Source organism: Cricetulus griseus, chromosome 8 (genome assembly GCF_003668045.3).
Source record: "Cricetulus griseus strain 17A/GY chromosome 8, alternate assembly CriGri-PICRH-1.0, whole genome shotgun sequence".
In the NCBI taxonomy this organism is placed as follows: Eukaryota; Metazoa; Chordata; class Mammalia; order Rodentia; family Cricetidae; genus Cricetulus; species Cricetulus griseus.
Window position 1 is genome coordinate 59,073,914 of NC_048601.1, and position 21,917 is coordinate 59,095,830.

At 45.2% G+C, this 21,917-nt stretch overlaps 1 protein-coding gene and 1 pseudogene across 1 annotated transcript; one reads left to right on the plus strand and one right to left on the minus strand.

Moving 5' to 3' along the window:
• Window positions 1–1,462: 1,462 nt before the first annotated feature.
• Window positions 1,463–12,224, minus strand: LOC100750729 (sperm motility kinase X-like). The gene is given in 5 exon segments (XM_035449042.1): window positions 1,463–1,677; window positions 2,940–2,977; window positions 3,612–4,288; window positions 4,634–5,809; window positions 12,219–12,224. Coding segments are annotated over 5 exon segments (2,112 nt in total).
• Window positions 12,225–17,626: 5,402 nt separating this feature from the next.
• LOC100753393 lies at window positions 17,627–21,123 on the plus strand (annotated as a pseudogene).
• Window positions 21,124–21,917: the final 794 nt, after the last annotated feature.

Sequence of the window (21,917 nt, forward strand, 5' to 3'; positions counted from 1 at the left end):
CCTTCAATCTCTGTGTTGGTACATACCTTGACTGCCTGATCCTCTTGTCTCCAACTCCAATATCAGGCAGGCTACACCTGGTTTTATTTTATGCTGGGCAAGAACCCAGGAACAAGAACTTATGTGCACGCTGGACACACTGACACTAGTCCTGATGTTCACTTTCAGTTTTTAAAGAGAGAGATCTCACACTACAACCAAGCTAGATTACTGCGCCTTATATAACCAAGGATGGCCTTGAATCTATGGCTACTCTCCAATCTACGCCTCCAGAGTCCCTGGATTACATGCATACACCTTCACCCTGGCTCTGGCATCTAGTTTTAAGAAATTCCACAAAGTGTCTAGAAAGGGCAAATGTGAGAGTGAGACCCCATGTGTGACGAGACTAAACCTTCAAACAGTGGGGGTGAGGCTCCATCTTCCTAGGGCCATCAGCTGCAGATGTGGACATGCACTGGTGAGGCTTCTGCCTTCCATCTGTCCCACAGAGCTGCATAGAGAGTTAGATGAGACCAACCTGAGGGCTGCTACTCAAAACAGGCCTTCAAAGATACCTGGCTATATAGGTGACAGTCCTGGGCTGCTGAACACTGACCTGAGTGTCCTTGAGAACATGGATGGGGACAGCCTCCTTTACCTCCCTCCCATCCAGGTCACAGCTCACCAGCTTCAGAAGAAGAGTGGTGTCCTGCTACAACTCATGTTTGTGGACTTCAAAAGACTCTGAGTAGAAAGATTGGTCATACGTGAAGGGTTATACTCTGGCCCTGGACACATGGAGAAGGGCCCGGGACCAGCACAGGAAGATTTGGTGGACTTTGCAGAGCCCCCTTGAGGGCCCAACCATGCCTGGGAAGTAGTGGCTGGATGGGGTGGGGGGTAGCTGGGGTGGGGGAGGAGGGTTGGGGGTAAGGGGATGAAAGACCCCGAAGGAGGTACTTTCGTGGGAGGAGACCCGTACTCAGGGACCAGCGAGACCACGAACTTGGATGCAAACTGCAAGAGGCTTTATTGAAGATTCGGGTACCCAGGCGACTTAGCTTTTCTGAGGCCAAGCGCGCCGGGCCAAGGAAAAGGGGTCCTTTTATAGGGAGAAAAGCGCAAGCGAGAAGCAGGGATTCTATTGGATAATTTAAATGAGGCATTATACAGAGCTATTCCCATTGGTCAATGTAAATGAGGCACTATACAGGGTTATTCAAATGAGGCGAAGTATAGAGTTATTCAAATGAGGTGAAACACAGAGTCTTTCAAATAAGGCGAAACATAGAATCATTTCTATTGGATGGTTCAAATGAGGCACAGAGCCATTCCAGATCAGCATATTCTCAAGGTCTAGTGTCTGGTACGACAGACTTGATTCCTCCCTCCGCGCCCAGGTGGCTGACCTTGGGGCCGAGACTTTGGGACGGAGTGTTCCCCATCGGGTGGGGGCGTGGGGACGGAGCCCCGGGCCGGCCTAACCGGTGCTCTTGCCCTCGGGCCAGCCCACCTGGCGCTTGCCCTCGGGCCGGCCCACCTGGAGCTCGCCGGTGCCATGCGGGCAGGCCGGGGGCGCGCCCCGCCGGGGTGGACCAGCCTGGGAGAGGGCCCGGCGGCGGCGGGGGTGGAGATCGGGGAGGCGGAGGGATCCGCTGCGTGTCCCATCAGCCACCAACCGGAGGAGGAAGCAAACTTGAAAAAGGGCAGGGGTCTTTCAGGGAGGGAGAGGGAGAAGGGACTTAACATGTGAAACAAGCTTGTTCCCTAACTAGAACTAATAAACAAAATTTAAAAAAAGAAAGACTGTTCATGAAGAAAAGCTAAAGAAAAAAGGAGAAAATGCAGGGTCAGTGGTGCAGATCTGTAATTCCATAGGGATGAACCAGAACTCCAGGTATTCCTCAGCTACATATTGAATCCCAGACTAGGCAGAGATAAAGGTGTGACTCAGCTGGGACACCTCATGCCCATCATGTAGGAAGCCCTGGGTTTGGTCCCCAGGACAAAATAAACCAGGCTTGGTAGAGAATTCTTGGATCCCTACATTTGGCACATGGAGCCTGAAAGATTAAAATTTTAAGGATATCCACATTTACACACATCATTTAAAAACAAAACCACAAAACCCACTAAGATTAGGTGCACACCTGTAGCTCAAACACTCAGCTGGCTTAGGGTTGCCAGTCCTTGGCAGTCTGTACTACATACAGAAACCTGTGTCTATGTAAGAGGAGAGGAAAACAGAAAGGATTTCTCATTTGAGAGGACTGATATTTATGTCAATGTTTAGTTTAAGAGTCCCAAGCTTTGGAAAAGAGAAGGAAATACCATGAGTATAGATAGGATCTAGACAGTATTTAGGAACAACAGGTAAGACAGGACTGGAGAACTGTACATAAGGAGTGTGTGTGTGTGTGTGTGTGTGTGTGTGTGTGTGTGTGTGTGTGTGTGTTTCCATGACACATCCATGACCACTTGGGATGTATGTGTGTGTGTTCTTGTCTGTCTGTCCTCACCCTTTGAGCACACTGATAGACCAGAAATATTCATCCAGTGCTTTTACAACTTAATTATTTTGTTTATATCTTCAGTCAAGGTTTCTCTGTGTACACCTGGCTGTGAAGGAACTTGCTCTGTAGCCCAGGCTGTAGACGAGAACTCACAGAGATCAGCCTGACTCCACCCCAAATCCTGGGTTTAAAGGGGTGCTCCACTACAAAGGGCTTCCACCTTAATGTTCAAATCAGGTGTCTCACTGATATCAGGCCAGCAAGGTCCTAATTCCTGCCTCTCTTCTCCACAGTCCTAAGATGACACAGGATCCTGCCACAGCCTGATTTCACAACTCCTTTGTCCATATCTCAGATTTCAAATATTGGGAATGTGCATGTTCTTTGAGAGATGGAATGACACTAATCCTGGAACTCCCTACACTGACCTGGACCTGTTCCTACTTAACAGGGCAGAGTTGTTCAGATCCAGAAATTTGGCACTGGGGAGTTAGACAAGAAGAGGATCCTGCTCCAGGTCAACTTTGTCCTCCTGGGGCAGATGAGACCTTGACTAAACCACAAATGCTCACAGTGTCCATTGCACCTGAGGAGGACTGAGGCAGCAGCACCGCACGAATACAGTCAGCCTGATCTACACACAGACTTTCAGTCCAGGCTGAGTTACAGGGCAAGACTCTGTGTGAACCCTAACCAACAAGGAAAAGAGTTTGTGGCAATGCTATTCCAGTTAACCAAAGTGGACAGAACCAAATTCTGGCTTGACATCTTCAGAACTACAAGTAGAAAGACACAGAAAGGAGACCCTTCAGGCTTTGGAACACACAGAACTTACTGTGATGGTCCTGAATCACCTAAGCACACCACTGGTCCTCCATGGAATCTCTGCTTCCTTTGCCCATACCCCCATTTCCTGCTCTCCCTGCTCTGATCAGCATCTGTGCTGTCCAATTGTAGCTCAACATGCCCGAGGTCACACTTGAAGGCATCCTCTGGGATTGTTCTTTCTGAAGGGACAGGTTTTTAAGTTCACAAGGTTGCCACAATAGGGCACAGCCATCCTCTGTCACAAAGGAGAGCAGGAAAAGAATGAATAAAGAGGGATATTTGCCCCACCTGGTTCTGTGGGTGACCGCAAGATCCCGTTTCTTTGGAGCCAGGGTCTTGCAGGAGTCTTGTCTTCTCTTGGCAGATAGCAGGCAGCAGAACAGGTGTCTGAGGCAGTTCACCATTATTTTCTTGACCCTCTTCCAGCTGGGGCACCTCCTCTTTCCTGAGGAAGCTGGGCCCGCATCCTCAGGCTGGCCATGGGTGATGGCCTCCTCCTGTGTGATGGTGCTTTCCTGAGTCAGGGTCGCTAACTGGGCCATTGTCACTTCCAGAGTGATCGTTGTTTCCTGAATGATATCTTCATGTTTTATGACTGTCTCTTTCTCTGTGATGGACTCAGTCTGAGTCATGCTCACTCCATCAGCCATGGTCACTTCCTTTGTCCTGGTGTCCTCCAAAGTCATGGTCACTTCACGTGCCATGTCCTCTTCCAGGATTATGGTTGGTTCATGTGTTATGGCTTCTTCCTTGGTTATGGTCACCCCCTTTGTTACAGACACTTCCTGGGTTATTGTTGCTTGCTTTGTGATATCTTCTTCCTGGGTTATGGTCACTTTCTCTGTGATGGCCTTTTCCTGGGTTATGGTTCTTTCTTCTGTGATGGTATCTTTCTCATTCATGGCCTCTTCCTGTGTGATATTCACTTCCTCATTAATGTCTTCTTCTTGTGTGATGGTGTCTACCTGAAATATATCCCCAGAGAAGGAGCCTCTGGGGGTTACATTCTGAGCTGTCTCCATGGAGCTCCAGAGTTCCTCTTGGTAACTGCAGGAAGATATGTTGTCTGTTTCACGTGTGGTTTCATTGTGGTCTGGCCTAGAAGAAGCAGTGTACCTTAAGAGAGATGGATGGACACTGGATATCAGGCTGCCACTTGATGGGACCTTTGAATCAGAGAAATCCTCACTCATTTCCTCGCTACTGCACATGAGGAAAAGAGCTCAATGATGGTTTTGGTAGATAGGTAGGAATGGTAGGTCTTCTCTGACTGGCAGAACAGGTGGCAGGCATGCTATGTCTTGTGCCACCCTGCCTGGCATTTTCTTATCTTCCTTCTCCTGGGGTTTAGATGGCAAGGTGAAGTTCAGAATAGCAGGCTCAGTAGCTCTCCTTAGTGGCACAGAGAAGGTGTGATGATCTGCCAGGTCGAAAACATGGCCTGGCTGCATGGGTATCACATGGTGATGGCCGCAGTCTCCCCCAGGAGACTGGTGTTGGAGAATCAGGTAGGTGGCCATCACCTGGTTGTAGTTTTGGTCTCTCAGAGAATCAATGATTTCCTCAGACTTATACCCCATGACTGTCATGGTGCTGACAATGCCAGGGCTTACGGTACCAGGGCTTTTCTGTGTGGACATAGGTTGTGAATGTGCCTTGCTGTCCCTGGTCATGGGGTGCCTCATGATTTGGTCAATGGTGGGCCTCCTGTCCGGGTTGATCATCAGCATTTCGACGATGACATTGAATATATCAATGGAAACATGCTCAGGTATTCTGAAGTTTGCAGCCATGATCTGACACCTCACACCTTCAGAAGAGATAGTCTGGAAGGTAAAGAGCCCGACCACCATGAGGAAGAGGAGCACACCTAAACTCCAAATATCAACGGCGCAGCCATCATAGGCCTTCTCTACAAAGATTTCTGGGGCACAGTAGAGCAGAATGCCCCAGATATCCCTCAGCTTCTGCCCTTGGGTCACTTTAGTAGCAAGGCCAAAATCACACAACTTGGCGTTACCCCTGCAGTCGAGTAGTATGTTATTTGCCTTAATGTCTCTATGGGCAATATGGTTTTCATGACAGTACTGCATTGCAAGGAGAATGTGGGTAAATAGCCTTCATTCCTCACTCTCCTGTAAGGACCCCAGTTCCAGAATGTGCCGAAGATCTCCCTGTGATGCGTGCTCCATCACTAAGTAGGTGGTGTCTCTTGATTGGACCACGTGAAACAACTTAATGATGTTTGGATGCTGGAGAGATTTCATGATGCTGACTTCATTGGCAACAAGTGAGGCATGCTTCATTCGAAGAACTTTCACAGACACACAGGTTACAGTAGGAACATGGAAGGCCAGTTTCACCTCAGAAAAATGTCCATGGCCCACAGTCATCATCATCTTATAGTCAGTCAAGAAGGACTCCTCATAGGAGTAGCAGGCCTCCCTGCCCTGCTCCATGATCAAGTCCTCGGTGAGTTGATATGGCTAGACCAAATTCACAATGGGGAAGTTTAAAGAAAAGGTTCATATCAGGCACAGGAGATTGTTGATAGCTACACATTACTATGTCCCAAAGAAAGATACTCAGAGACATTGCAGACAACCTAACCAGGTCCTTAATGCTCACAAGAAGAAAGCACCTTCCACAGCAGTGGACTACAGAATATGACACCAATAGGGTTGTCAGGAATAAACCGGAAACTCATAGAAGAAAACAAAGCACACAGAAGCTAAGAGCCAATCACTGGGGAGGACCATGATCCTCTCACTGTACCCAACACTCAGAGTCAAGGGTCTAGTAAAACCAGAAGCAAGAACAGTTGCCAAGTCAACAGATATCCCAAAACCCAGAGTTACTGCGTGGAGAGATGGCTCAGTAGCATTCACTCAGAGGAGGCAGCTCCTGACTACATTGGGATGTTGTGACAAAATGCTTTGTTCCATGATATCCCAGGGCCTGGAACTAACATCTGTTGGGCTTAAAGATGACATTCATCACATGATACCCATTAGGCCTGAGACTTCTCAAGAAAGCCCAGGATCCCAGAGACAGTGGCCTGATACATTCATAATTAGCAAGAAAATATTTGTCAGCCAGTACCCTAAAACAACAGGTGTGGGAGATGGAGCTATACCCTGGCTGCCTAGGCCCTTCTTCTCTCAAACAAAATGACTTAGTTATGTCACTTATAAACAACAGAAATTGGTTGGTTGTGTATCTGGACATTGGCAAAATAAGATCAAGAACCTGGTGACTGAGTATAACAGGACTGCTCTCTAATCTAACTGGTACTTTGGATGTATTCCCACATGATCAAGTAAAAGCATGAACTCAGCCTATGAAGCGATTTCTTAAAGGTCACCTCTTATGCTCTGTGACAAATCTTTAATGTTCCTGAGTCCCCATTTGTTAATACAGTGGTTTTAGGATTAAAGTTTCAACAGGGACCTTGCAGGACACAGATACCTATTTATTTCCACACACACTACACATAAACTACACACACACACACACACACACACACACACACACACACACACACACACAAATTCTCTCTCTCTCCTCCCTCTCCCTCCCTCCCTCTCTCCCTCTCCCTCTCTCTCTCACACACACACACACACAAACTCTCTCTCTCTCCTCCCTCTCCCTCCCTCCCTCTCTCTCTCTCTCTCTCTGTCACACACACACACACACACACACACTAAAATCCCACAATCCAACATGATATAACTAGCTGTGGCCAGCCTGAGGAGACCCTGCAGTGTCAGCTGATACACCTTATATAAGAACTCAATGGCAAAGCCAGCATACCTAGAGCCTGTGTGAATAAAAATAACCTTGGATCAGAAGGTGGAGGCAGGAAATGGTTAGCAGGAATTAGCTATAGAGAGGATAGAGAAGTCAGGATTAGGGACAGAGAGATCTAACACAATGAGTAGGGGCGGAGATAGAGATTCAGGTCATTTACTTTGGGACAAGTGGACAGACACTTTACTTGTTGGGGATTGGTCCAAGTAGGAAGGTCAGCTGGTTGCTTCTCAGCCTCTCAGAATTTTCAGGTTTCCACCCTATGACTGACTCCCAATTCTTTATTGGTAAATAGAAAAATAGAATCTTAATTAAACCTACATTTTGCGGCTACAGACAACCTGGTGACAACAGGACCAGATATCATGCTAGGCCTAGGTCTGAGAAGTGGGGGCCAAGTGTGCATTCTTTGGTCACCAATGGTAGTTAAAATATCAGTAGATTTGGGAGTGGCTGATAAACCAACAGAAAAGCAACTAAGGTGAGTACATGACAAATTAAGAAAGTGATTTCAGAAGGACCAGCAGTTCAAGTCATCTTTGGCTACTCAGTGGTCTTGAGGCCTGCCTGTACTACAGGAGACCCTGTCTCACCAAAACAAAAAGCAAAAGCAAAGAGCAGAAGATCAAGGACTGCTTTGGTTTTGTACATATTCAAGGTCCTCAATGTTATAAAATGACATTTGCTGTGAGATACAGCTGATGGACACAAGCTTGTGTGACATCAATAACTGAGTTGGCAGGGCTGTCATCAGCCTTTTCCTTGTTCTTGAAGCAAAGCTGCTGTTGCCTCCCATCAGAATTCTAACATCAAGTAATAAAATGTCCAATGACTGATTTTGGAGTTCAAACTTCAAGCTGGACATCAGGAAAAAAGTCAGGTGGCCACCAGCTTCTCACCTCTTCATCAGGCTGAATGGACTGATCCTCTCTCCATGAGCTCTCACCAAGCCCCTGACTGTTAGTGGGGCTGAAGAATGAATGCCTCATATTGATTACATGTTCCTGTCTTTTATAAACCTCTAGCACTGGGATTAAATGTGTGAGCCATAATTCCCTTTTACTGATTCAATCTTGTGTAGATCTCGGTGGCCTTGAAATCTCAAAGATCCTTCTACCTATTAATCCTTAGTCCCAGGATTAAGATTGTGTAGCACCACCTCCTAGCTTCTGGCTGCTGGGATTAAAGGTGTGTATGACCACTACCTGATCTGTATAGCTTGAAGCTATACACAGAAGTCATCTGTTTAACAGATTAAATGAACCTCACAGGACCCAACCAGAACCAGCCATGAAATATAAACCACAGAAACTGGACAGGCCTTTACAACAGGTCAAGCAGGTTGTTTTCTGTCAGTAAGACTTTCACACCACTGAAGGTATCGAGTGTGTACACATTCCAGACAAAAGCACTGCTTACAATTCTAGCAAGCTGCATCACCACATGGTGAAAGGGAGACATGGGCACTGTCCAGCAATAGGCAACAGAGCCCTACTTGCCATTTCTCTTTCATATATGACTTTTTAAAAGAGACAGAGGATAGAGACTCCATCATCCTCAGTACCTGGGGAAACCAGGAAGGAAGCTGAAGGACTTCAGTGTTGGACAATGAAGTTCCTTCAACCTAGTGCTTCTCCACAAAGGATGAGGTGGTGGTAAATGCCTTTAATACCAGTACTTGAGAGGCAGAGGAAGGTGTATCTCTCTGAAATCCAGGCCAGCCTGGATTACACAGAGAGTTCCAAGACAGCCAGAACTACAAAGAGAAAACTTCTATGGGAAAACAAAAGAAGAAAGAAAAGATAAATAGGAGTTTTGTTAAACTCCAGCTTGGGAAGATCAGGAAGACAGTTTTATCCATAAAATGTCCCCATTTTTCAAAAGAGAAAGGTGTTTGGAGCACTGTGGAGTCTGTGTGTGTGTGTGTGTGTGTGTGTGTGTGCGCGCCCTTCTGGGCAGATGACTCCAACACTAGGTGGTTTTTCTTCCTGGACTTGTTCTCTGAGGTCTATGAGCCCCAGAATGGATCTTTTGCTTCAAAATCATTATAATTTCCACACCCTGAGCATGATAACAAACTAGCTTTAGGACTATAATGCCCCTTAAGATAGAAAAATGAAAATGTCCCATGAAAGACAACTTCAAGCCAACAGAAGGACAGGAGTTGGTGGAGGGACTTGTCCCACTAAGGACAGTTCTTTTCTTCCTGGAAGAACAGGCTCTCTTTACACTTTCATTAACTCTGTTCTTGAAGTCTTTTAGCTGCCCTGTTCCATACATAATATCCAAAGAATGGGATCTGACTATTTCCTCTGCCCTTGCCTGTCATGAACTTGAACTGCCAGGGAGATCCTGAGATAACCACCTAGCAGGAGGCTTTCTACCAAAGCACAGAGACACTGCTGCCCTTCATTAAGAGACCATCCAGTGTGGCCTGTCAGTCCTCTGAACAGGAGTCCACATGATTTGGCCTGTACTCAAGAAGTAAGAGGCTGAATAAAAAGGAAAACAATGAGGGACTTGGAAGAGGTGGACAAGAGGCAGTGAGATCAGGGGAATGTGGTCAAGTTTTGTACATGTATGTACATGTCACTCTGAGAATGTGGTATAGTTGATATAAACTAATATTTTTAAATGGTGAAAAAAAGATGAGTCCAAATAAAATGACACATTAAATTAGAGTAATAGTCTAATAAATTTTCCCACATTGTACCCCAAACCAAGGAAGCAGGAAGGAAGGAAGGAAGGAAGGAATGGAAGGAAGGAAAGAAGGAAGGAAGGAAGGATTAGTTTAAATCCAGAGAAACAAAGCTCTAAACCCAGAATCTATGAACTTAGAGGGTAACTCACTGTGATCAGTCAACAATTCAACAATATCCAAGTACAAGTAGTTCACTAATATCCGAATCTCAAAGGACTGAAGTCAGCCTCAGCCAGAGCTGTTAGTGCATTGGTGTCTGTCATTGTGAGGTCACGGCAAGAAATGGACCAATCACAGCTCAGCACACCACACTGGATTTCCTTACCTTCTGTCACCAAGGACACAAAAGCTAGTATGGTCAGTGTGGCAGTAGGGGCCTGATAAGGCAGGCTACACTCAAATGTCTGTCCCCAATGTTGCCCAGTGAGTCAGTTTTTTCTTTTAGACCAACTTCCAGATGATGTCACCTGGTGGGAACTGTGTCTAAACACTTGAATCTTGGTGGCACATTGACACCCAATTTTAACCAGGATGAATTTCACTTTAATAATAAAACAGTGAATCATAAGAATGAAAATGGGACCCACAGATTTGGGCCTCCATTGGTTATGGACTCTGAAAGTCTTCCGTTTGTAGGTGCATACTGTTTTGCTTTTCACTCTGACCCTAGTCTTCTGTGTGAAAAAAATCAGTATCTCTACAGTCAAAGTTTTTATTTTATTTTTCTCTAATGACAGATTTCTTGGTTCGATACAATGATTATATTGGGATGTTGTGACAAAATGCTGTTTCATTTCTCTCTAGGTCCTGGGACTAACATCTGTGGGGGCTAAAGATCACATCATTCATCACATGATACCTGTTAGCCCTGAGACTTCTCACCAAACCCAGGATCCCCAAGGCAGTTGCTTGATATGTTCAAAATTATCAAGAAAATACTTGTCTGCCAGAACCCTAAGACAACAGGTGTGGCAGATGGAGGCATAACCTAGTACCCTAGGCTCTATGATGGCTCAGCACACCTCCCTCACACACACATGTCCCCATGGACATGAAGGCTGGTCTTGTCAGTGGGACAGAGGGACCAAAGAGGCTATTTGCACTCAGTTACCATTCTCTGTACCTCCCACGATCCACTTCCTCTTTCTAGGGTTGATTGCCCAGATTTTCCACAACTTCAAAAACATGGAAGGCCAATTGCTAGGGATCAAAGTGCAAACACAGGATCATTTCTTGGACATTTGACATCTAAACTCTAATACACACCCTCTCAACTTTCATACTTTTAGGTGGAATCATTTGAAGCATAACAGGCTCCAGATGTTGTCTGTCACTGGATTATGGACGATGTATATCAGCTGCTGTGATAAAACCTCATGACCAAAAGCAATTTTAGGAAGATTTATTCCACTTTCTCTTCCCAAATATAAGCTACCATAAGTGGAGTGCTGCTATTAGAGGTGTGTGCCACCATATTCAACTAATCCTAAACATTTGTTATCTTGAACCAGGATCTATGTAGTCCAGGGTGGCATGGAAGTTGATATGTAACTCGGGCTGGCCTTGAATTTGTGATCCTTCTGTCTTTCTCCCAAGGGTGACATTGCAGCCATAGGACACCACACTGGGCTCTAGGTCCACTTGTTTATTACTTAAAGCCATGTCTCCCATAACCCTGGCTGGCCTCTTAATGGAAATCTTTAGCTAAGGCAGGCCTGAAATTTCTGATCCTCCCCCTTCTACTTAGAAGGTAGGATCAGAAACTCAAGGGCTAAGTAGTACAAGGATTGTGTCCATTTGTTGGATTTGAGCTATGACATACCACACTCAGCTTAGTAACTTTTTCTTTTATCCTTATATTATTATTAGTCTGTTTATTTTCACGGGCACATTCATGCCATGGAGCACACAAGGAATTCAAAGGACAACATGAGGGTGTCTGTTCTCACCCCCAAATGTAGGTCTATGGGATACAACTCACATTGTCAGGCTAGGCAGCAAGCACCTTCACACACTGAGCCATCATGCTAGCCTTCACATAGACCTTCAAAGTTTCTTGTATAAGCTGGGTGTGGTAGTACATGTATGTGTTCCTACCACTCAAGAGACAGTATGCCACTACTTAGTGTAGAGTGAATTTGTAGCCTTCTTGCTTGAACTTCTTGAGTGGTAGGTTATTTGCCTTATTTGACCGATAGACTTCTTTTCTAAACCTATGTGATTTACAAGCAACTTCAGACTTTCCAAAGGTTAGAAAGAGTTGAGGGAGGAGCTTGGGTCACTAAAGTGCCTGGTGTGCAAGTGTGAATCATGGAGTTCAGATTCCTTCCACCATGTTAAAGCTGGATACAGTAGGGACTGGTGGATCCTTGAATCTCACTCACCGGCATGCTAGTCAGTCTGATCTGCAGTTTCAGTGAGAGTTCTTGTCTCAAAAGAGAAGGTGTGCAGAGATAGAGGAAGACACCACAGAGATAAACTCTGACCTTCACACATGGACATAAGGCGTATACACTCATGTGTCCACACATTCACACACCTATACACACAAGCTAGGCTGGTGGCACATGCCGGCAATCAAAATACTGAGGATGTGTAGGCCAGGAAATCAAAGCCATCCTTGACTAAATGAAACACCATGAACATAAACCAAAAAAAATTGAAAGACAGAATAAAGAACCCCTAGATATCAGTCATTTACATTTCCTCAATATTTACATTTCTAATTATATATTTTGTATTCCCTGAAACATTTAAACATAAGTTACACACATGGCTCTTTATGAGCATATATCATCTGCAGAATAGTTTAACAGCATAATGGCCACAAAGGCAGTTATTAACGTGTAGTGTTTGCTGTGCTGGGGTTGAAGCCCAAGGCTCTGGGCATGCAAGACAAGCTCACTGCTGCTGAGCTCCACCCCAGCATTTGTTTGAGATAGGCTCTGAGGCTGTCAATGAGTTTGTGATCCTCCTGCTGGGCTTCACAGAGCCTAGCTTGTAGACCTGTGTCCCTGACTAGTTAGTATTTTCCTGTTGTTGTGATAAACACCTTGGACAAAAAAACATGGGAGCAAAATCTTTATATGGTCACAGGCTACAGGTTGTCAAAGTGGGAAGCTGTGGTGGTTTGAAGAGTAATGGCTCCCATACACTCATGTGTTTGAATGCTTGATCAACAGGGAGTGGCATGTTAGGAGGTGTGGCCCTGTGTGAGTAGGTGTGGCCTTGTTGGAGAATGTGTGTCTCTGGAGTGAGCTTTGAAGTTTCAAAGGCTCAGGCCAGGCCTCAACACTCTCTCTCTCTCCTTGCTTCCTGCCAGTGCAGATATAGAACTCTCAGCTGCTTCTCCAGCTCCATGCTCCCCACCATTCAATAATGGACTAAACTTCTGAACTGTAAACCAGCCTTCATTCAGTGCTTTATTTTATAAGAGTTGCTGTGGTCATGGTTTCTCTTCACAACAATAGGAACACAGACTAAGATAGAAGCCAAGACAGGAACTCAGGGAACCTAAGGCAGGAACTGAAGCAGAGGTCATGAAGAAATGTATCTACCTGGCTGTTTTTCCCTGGCTTACTCAGTATGCTTACTTTATATTTCTTTTAAAGATTTATTTATTTATGTGTTTTATGTAGGTGAGTATTTCATCTGCATGTATGTCTACACCCCAGAAGATGGAATCTGATCCCATTATAGATGATTGTGAGCCATCATGTGGGTGCTGGGAATTGAACTCAAGACCTCTGTGACAGTAGCCAGTGCTCATAACCACAGAGCCATCTCTCCAGCCCCCTCAACCGCTTTCTTATAGAACCATGGACTGCCTGCCCAGAAGTGAGTAAAACAACAGTGGGTTGCAGTCTCCTGCGTCTGTCAAGAAATTCCTCCAGAGACTTGCTGGAAGGCCAATCTGATGGGGACAATTCCTCATTAGTGTCTCCTTCTCAGATGACTCCACTTGGTGTTGAAAAAAGGAACCAGCACAGAGATCTGGGTTTTACAGTTCTCTACTTTCATGTTGGTACTGCCAGCTGTGATCCCAGCAGCTCTGGGCTTGTTTGTGTGTGGGAGCCACAAGGAGATCTTTTTCATTTCTTAATGGCTTTGGCTGGAGAGATGGCTCCTCAGTTAAGATCATTTGCTGCTCTTCCAGAGGAACCAAGTTCAGTCATCAGTACCCACAGGTCAGCTCACCCCTGTCTGCAGATCCATTTCCGGGGACCAGACCTTTCTCCTGGCCTCTGTAGATGCCAGGCACATGAGGTGCACATACATACATACATTCTTACCTACATACATACAATAATACTCATGTAGTGCTCATACATACATGCATGTCCACATTCATAGTACTCACGTAGTGAACATACATACACACACATGTAGTGCACATACCAACATAGACATGTGGTGAACATACACCCATACACATGTGTTACACATACATACATATAAATATGGTGCACATACATACTTACACACATGGTGCTCATATATTAGTACACATATAAACATACACCTGTGGTACACATATACACATATGGTGCACACACATACATACACACATGGTGCACATGTAGACAGACAGGCAGAGCACTCAACACATAAAAATTAGTCTAATTTTTTAAATGAAGATAAATTGTATTATTTTATGTGAGCAAATGTTTGACTGTGTGTATGTCGGTGCCTGTGTAGGTCAGAAGAGGTCATCGAATCCAATGGAATTGGTCTTATGCCCACAATGTAGTTGTTGGGAACCAAACTCTGGTCCTCTGGAAGAGCAATCGGTGCTCTTCTCTGCTGAGCTGTCTCTCCAGCTCCAAAAAAAAATTAAGGACACTACATAATGAATGGCCTAACTTAAAGCCCTGTGTTTGATTGTATAAGGCTTGTTTGAAGGCAGCTTAATGAAGCTCAGGCAGACCTGGAACTTAATATGTGGGTAAGGATGATGATAAATCTGATCCTCCTGCCTCAGATTCCTGACTAGAGGAATTACAGTCAGTCTCACAACGGTGTGTCATTCTGTTACACTGTTCAAAAGATGAAACCTGACTAGATAGATGGCTCAGCAGTGAAGAGTATTTTGTTGTGGAATATTACTGTAACTGTGTAAATTGTGTTATTTTACTTAATGCTGCATTTATTTAATTATGCAAAGATGTGTTACTTTTGTTTCTGCTGCATTTGTTTAATTATGTAAAGAGGTGTTGCTGTTTCACCTTGCCTGCCTAAAGTGCCTGATTGTTCTAATACAAGCTGAACAGTCAATAGCTAGGAAGGAAAACTATTCTCTCAGGCCTGGCAGGCCAAGGAATATATAGGATGAGGACTCTAGGCTGGGGGAGAGAATGAAGAAGAAGAGAAGAGGAAGAAAAAGACGGACATGTCTGGGACCATAAGCCATGCATCTGCCAGCCAGCAAGAATGTGTGGGACAAACAGAAGAAAGAAAGGTAAAAATCAGAGTCAAAACATAGATGAAAAGGTACAGGTTAAGTTATAAGAGCTAGCCAGAAATAAGCCTAAGTTGAGACCAAGCATTCATAACTAATAAGTCTGTGTGTTATCATTAGCTGTCTGGTGGTGCAAAAGAAAACCTGTTACAGCACATGGTTGCTCTTCCAGAAGACCACGGTTCAGCTACCAGCACCCACAAAGCAGCTCACAACTGTTTGTATCTTCAGCTCCAGGGTTTCCAAAGCCCTTTTCTGACCTCCATTGTGCATTTCACACATGTAGTACACAAACATAAATGTAGGAAAAACACAAATACAAAATGAAAATAATAAATAAAAGGGTTGTTTGGATAAAATAGATTTTTTTAAAGATATAAACATATCTCCATAAACTTACTTTCATTTAAGGGATGTTTCTTTCCTTTTTATCTCTTTTTTTGTTCCCCCTGCATATTTACAGATGTGCCTGTTCATGTGTGTAGGGATGAGGGTGAAGGCAGGGTGGTTGTGAAAGCCAGAGGTCAATGTGTGTAGTTCTGTGTATCCATCTTTAAAATGTTTTCAAAAAGCAGATTCTTTCACTGGCCCAGAACACCTCACCAAATGGGCTAGGTTGGCTGGTCAGGAAGTCCCAGGGATCTGCACTGCCTTCCCAGGGCTGGGATTACAAGCACCACATCACCTGCATTTCATTAAAGATAGTTTTTCAAGACATAGACTCTCTGTTTCTCTCTCTCTCTCTCTCTCTCTCTCTCTCTCTCTCTCTCTCTCTGTCTCTAAATAGATACAGATACACACACACACACACACACACACACAGAGAGAGAGAGAGAGAGAGAGAGAGAGAGAGAGAGAGAGAGAATGGTATATTGAAAACCTCTTATTTTCCACTAGACTCTTGAGTTTTTTGTTGTGTGATTTACAAAAGCAGTAGAAGGATCTTCCAGACCATAGTGTGTTCAAGGCCAGCTGGGATATATGAGACTCTTTCACAAAACAAAACACAATACAGAAAAAGTGGGAGGGTGCTTGAGGAGATAGTCTAGTAACTAAAGTGCTTGCCTTTAGTTTGAACCCAGAATCCACTGTAAAATACACTATGTGTGGCTGGGTGATGGTAGTGCTTGCCTTTAATTCCAGCACTCAGAAGGCAGAGGCAAGCAGATCTATTAGTTTGACACCACACTAGTTTATACAGTGAGTTCCAGGACATCCAGGATCACACAGAGAACCCCTGTCTCGAAAAATAAAATAAAATAAAATAAAATAAAATAAAATAAAATAAATAAATAAATGGCCAAGGTGCTGATTTGACACCAGAAAGTGTTTATTTTTTAAACATATTAAGAAATATTCCTGTTCTCTCCTGTAGGCTTGTAGGACTTGCATGCCCCTAATTCTCCATATCATTTGCCTAGGACAAAATCATCATCCAATAAATAATTTGAGACTTGAGTCTGACCCCTTCTGATTGCCAGCTTCACTAACCCGAACCAGCTAAATTAATGAGCACAGCACTTGTAACTTCCTGAAACAAAGAGGGGCTAGTGGCTAGCTAGGGAAGAGGGTCTAGGAGCAGCCTGCTTGTCTGTCACTGTGATCAACTCTAGCTCACCTCATGCTGAGAATGGACTGTAACAATCTCTTTCTTAACTTCTTTATTCTTCTCTGCTATACCCCAAGTGCTGGGTCTACAAGTGCATACCACCACGTCTCCTAGTGAGTTTTACGTTATCATTCGACACTACAAAGTGGTTTAATACTTTCAAGACATGGGCTTATGGACTAAGGTTGCTCCCAAGGAATCACTAAGAAGCTCCCAAGGAATCAAGGTGTGTTTTGACTATTAGAAGGGTCATCATCTTGTTTATGAGACTGTTGTGATCATTGGATTTCTTTTCCTGTGTCCTTTCCATTTTCTCCTGGGGGAGCTGCTTTGCTCTTCCAGAGAAATTTTCTGTCACCCACAGTGCAAGGGGACCCCAAAATCTACACATGCAAGGAAGGACTTGATCCACTGTTGTCACTGGTTGTTTCCTCTTATGCCTTGAATGGATGAAGACAAACCACCCTGGTGGAGGAAGCTGGTTCTGGAACAGGGTGGAAATTGAGGACACATGCTCCCAAGAAGAGGCTGACCTTGTAGGAGAGGTTCAAGTGGAATCAGCCTGCTCTGCAATGGGGACTGGGATTTCCTGCCAGGTCTTGACTCTGTGACTATTGCTTGTTTTTTTCACCCAGACACTGGTAGATGCTTGCCAGCCCTTCGGCTACAGGGTAGGCCCTGCCCTATGGAGGTTTAGTAGCTGTGTGCTCCACTGATCTCTAGGAATGGAGGAAGGCAGATTGGGTCTCAATGTGTGTGTGCTGACAGGGCCTCCCGAGGCTTTGGCCACACACTGGCCCTGTTGTGGTCGCCAGGTTCCAAGCTGCTCCTCAGGGCATGCAGTCACTTGGCTCTGCTGCAGCTAGAGGAGGAACTTTGCACACAGCATCCTGGCCTGCTATTGGGGTGGGCAGCAGCTGACCTGGACACCAAGGCCAGAGTGCAGCAGCTGTTGTGCACAGTTTGCAAGTTCCACAGACCCAAGGGTCAGCAGACCCTGCTGATCATCAACAATGCAGGTGAGACTCCCGACTAGTCCAAGGCTGAGGCCTCTCTTAGTGGGTAGTACCTGAAAGTCAAGACTCCAAGAGGAAACAGGATATCCCTGTAGGGTTAGCACATGTTCCTTGTCTAAAGCTCCTGTGAAACTTTCTCCATTGCCTTGAGCAATGCCTCCTGGCAGGAGCAGAATTCAAGTTTCTGAATGAATCCCCCTACTTTTATACAGAGCTCTCAGACAGGTGTATTCTTAGCTTGTATTAGCAGCATCTGCAGAGCTGAGGTAGGTGGGAAAAATGGATATGAGGAGAAACTGCAGAAGGCTGAGGAGAAGAGAGCCCCCACTGCTGTGTCATTTCTTTGGTCCTGTTTTTTCAGGTACTCTTGGGGATATATCCAAAGGCTTCCTGATTGTGAGTGACACAGCAGAGGTGAACAACTATGGGACTCTAAACATGACTTCATGTTCTGCTCAACTCCGGCACCCTGAAAGCCTTCCCAGATAGCCCTGGCTTCAACAAGACTGTGGTTAACATCTCATCTCTGTGTGCCTTGGAACCCTACAAGGATTGGGGGCTGTACTGTGCTGGGAAGGCTGCCTGAGACAGGTTGTACAAGGTCCAAGATCCTGAAGAACCCAGTGTGAGCTATGCTCCACGTAAGTGGGTGATACTTCCATTGCTGAACCAACATGGCTAGAACCTTTCTGGGGCTGGAAATGTGGGGAACTCATCAATATTCTCAGAAAAGTATCTAAAGAATATGTTGTACCCTGCCTCATGACTCCTCATCTTGCAAGGAAAATACAGACTAAGAATTTAGAGCAGGAGGGGCAGAGGTACTCAGCTTAGGAGAGGCCTGACTGGCACGAGGGAGAATACACCCATACACATAAGTACAAATACATTACAATTAAAGAGCAAAACCACATTGCCTTTATATGTTTAGATGTGTGTTTTTCTTCCTCAAGGATCATATACTGTTTATCCATATATCCCCAACACTAGCAAAGCATCATGGAGGCCAGCCACAATCAATGTTCAAAGACAAGCAGGCAGACCTTCTTGACTGGTGAGCATCCCTGGCTGAGCTATGCTGGAACCCTGAACAGGGCAGGAAATGGGCGCTAGGATGAATAGGATAGGGTCCCTGTTCTCATCAAAATTACAGAGTATAAAGTCTTCTGATGCCTTGTCTTGTCTGATCAGCCTATTAAGATGCACCGTTCTGGGGCCTTTCTTCTAGGCTTGTGATTTCTGTGGTTAGAAAGTAAGAATATGTGATGGAATGTATGAGCAACTCAAGGGTGAGATCCAGTTATCAGTACCCCTTTGGACGAGGTCAGGATCCTGGAGGCAGGAGTGGAAATGGTTTGTCTACTATTTGAATGGGCAGGCCAGGATCCAAACTAGCTTCTAACCCTTGATCTACCTGGGTCTCCTCATATTACCTGGCACCTGCCCTCCACACACATACATGATATTACATGTTCCAGATCAGATGCTCTGAGCTCAGCCCAGACTCATTCAAACAGCAGTGATCACATGTAAACTGTAGGTATAAGGAGAGCTATGGCAGATGGGCCCAGAGCTAAGTTAGCTCTCTGGAGGCTGCCTCAGTCATCTTGGAGGAATGACCTAAGAGGTTTAGGTTTCCCCAATACTGTAGACAAACAGGAACCACTCTACTTATCATTTCATCTCTGGAAGAATGTTCTAACAGGTTTCCAAAGAGAGAAGAATCTGTTTGGAAAGATAGGAACCCTGTCTCAGAGGTTCTCAAGGAGATAAAACTGGTTATGGAAGATAGAACACTTGAGAGGAGCCTTGGTCATACAGGAAGTTAGAAGTCTGTGTGGGCTACAGGAGACTGTGTCTCAAAACAAGAGGTGAGGGACAGGCTAGAGGACATTCTAATGAAGCAAAGTGATTCTTCTTCTAGTCCTGGGTTCCATGAAATTTCTGTCCCATAACACCTTTAAAATTTGTTCGGCTATATAATTCCTTGAGTGCTGTTTTAACAGGTAGAAAACATTGTCTAGTAATGCAAGTAAAGTTTAGAAAGCTTGTTAGTGACAGGTCTGTGTGTGTGTGACACACACACACACACACACACACACACACACACAGAGAGAGAGAGAGAGAGAGAGAGAGAGAGAGAGAGAGAGAGAGAAAGAGAGAGAGAGAGAGCTTGTGTTGTGTTTATGGAGATTTTGCTGAATGTGTATGTTCATCACATGCAGAGGCCAGAAGAGGGCATCATCTCCCTTGTATCTGTGAGCTGCCAAGTTGGTTCTGGGAATCAAATCCTGATTTTCTGCTAGAACAGCAAGTTCTCTTAACAGGGAGCCATCTCCTCTCTCATCCCCTACACTGGATCTGAACTCAAGTCCTCATGCTTGTACACTGAGTACTTTACCAACTGAGCCCCCATCCAGGGTTTTGAGGAACGATGTGAGCCAGGAGAGGGCACCCAGATGAATTTATCAGAGGGTTAGAGCTGCTGATGAAATGAGGAAAAAGCAAGGTTATGGCATGTACCTGCTTGAGACCAAGCTGACAGTCTCACCTGGGCCCTGGTTGGCTGCAGGTGGAGTGAGACACCTGGGGGGTCTGAGTATCTATTGATAAAGTGGGAAAGTTGGGAAGAGATGTCAGGTACCTAAGAGATGATGAGCTTGATTGTAAGCAATACTCAATAGACTTTTGAGTTCAAACTCAGTAGTTATGTGAGCTGGGTATGGTGGCCCTCACCTATAACCTTGTTTCTGTAGAGGTGACAGCAGGAGGATCCTGAATTTCAACAGAGAACATAACTGAAATAAGAAAAAAAATACTAGAAGACAATATAATGGAACCTTGGGCCAGATCTGACTGAGCTCCACCCTCCACACCCACTGGGAACCTCCAACCTCATTCTCTGTCTTGTACTTCCATCCAGTAAGTCCTCTGGACACAGACTGGCTAGAGAAACCTCCAAGGACCCAGAGTTAAGGCCCAGACTGCAGGAGCTGAAGTCAAAGTGGAAGCTGGTGGATTGTGGGTCCTCAGCGCAGAAACTACTGACTTTGCTGCAAAAGAACACCTTCCAGTCTGGAGCCCACATTGACTTCCATGACAGTTAAGACCATGTCCTGCCCCAGAGTCCCAACCAAAGCCAGCCTAACACAAATTTAACTACTCAGACACAGCCAGTAGAGAGTAGATGGCACTACCAGTCATCAGATGGCTTCTGCATGCTTTGAGAGATAGGTGATGGGTACTGGAGATCTCTATCCCCAGGAAGAGAACTTTAGAGCTGGGAAGAGGAGGAGAAGCTGAAACACTGTACAGAGGAGGCTGAGTGTCTTGTCTGTGGGGTGAGGAGGGTGGGATCTAATGCAGACAGTGGAACAAAGTCATCACAAAAATGCTCCTTGAATTTCTTGTTAGTTTTGCTGCCTTCCACTGTTTCTCCCTTGACTCTAGTTCAAATACATAGGTATCAAGGCAGATGCAATAGTGTGTAGGTTGTCCTTCATGAATGCCTGCTAACCTCCTCTAGCGGACACAGGGGTGACACCCCAGTTCCTTAGCTAGGATGTCCTGAGAACTAACTTACTGCTGTCACTTCCCAGAGCAATGACAGAGAGCTGACTGCCTCCTGGCAATCAGGCCTACACAGTGGTAAGTGTAGTTATAAAGTCATCAAGATGGATCAACCAGGATGCCTATGCCTTTGTCAAGCATCTGTCCACACTCACTCACTTTACTGCCATTTTCTTAGGGTCCTAGAGCTAGTCGATGAGTCTTCATGCTTAGGGCCTAACACAGCACACCACCCTCACCAGTGAGTGCTGGGATTTCCAGTTCTACCCCTGGCCAACCTGCCAGTGCTGTACCAGGCTCTGGCTCCTGTGGTGACCTCTCTTGACACTGTACCTGTGGCTCATAGTCTGCTGTTGGGAGGAGGAACAAGGATCCATGAAGGAAGTGCTGAGAGGTTGGAAACTGTTACAGATCTCAATCATGATTGCAT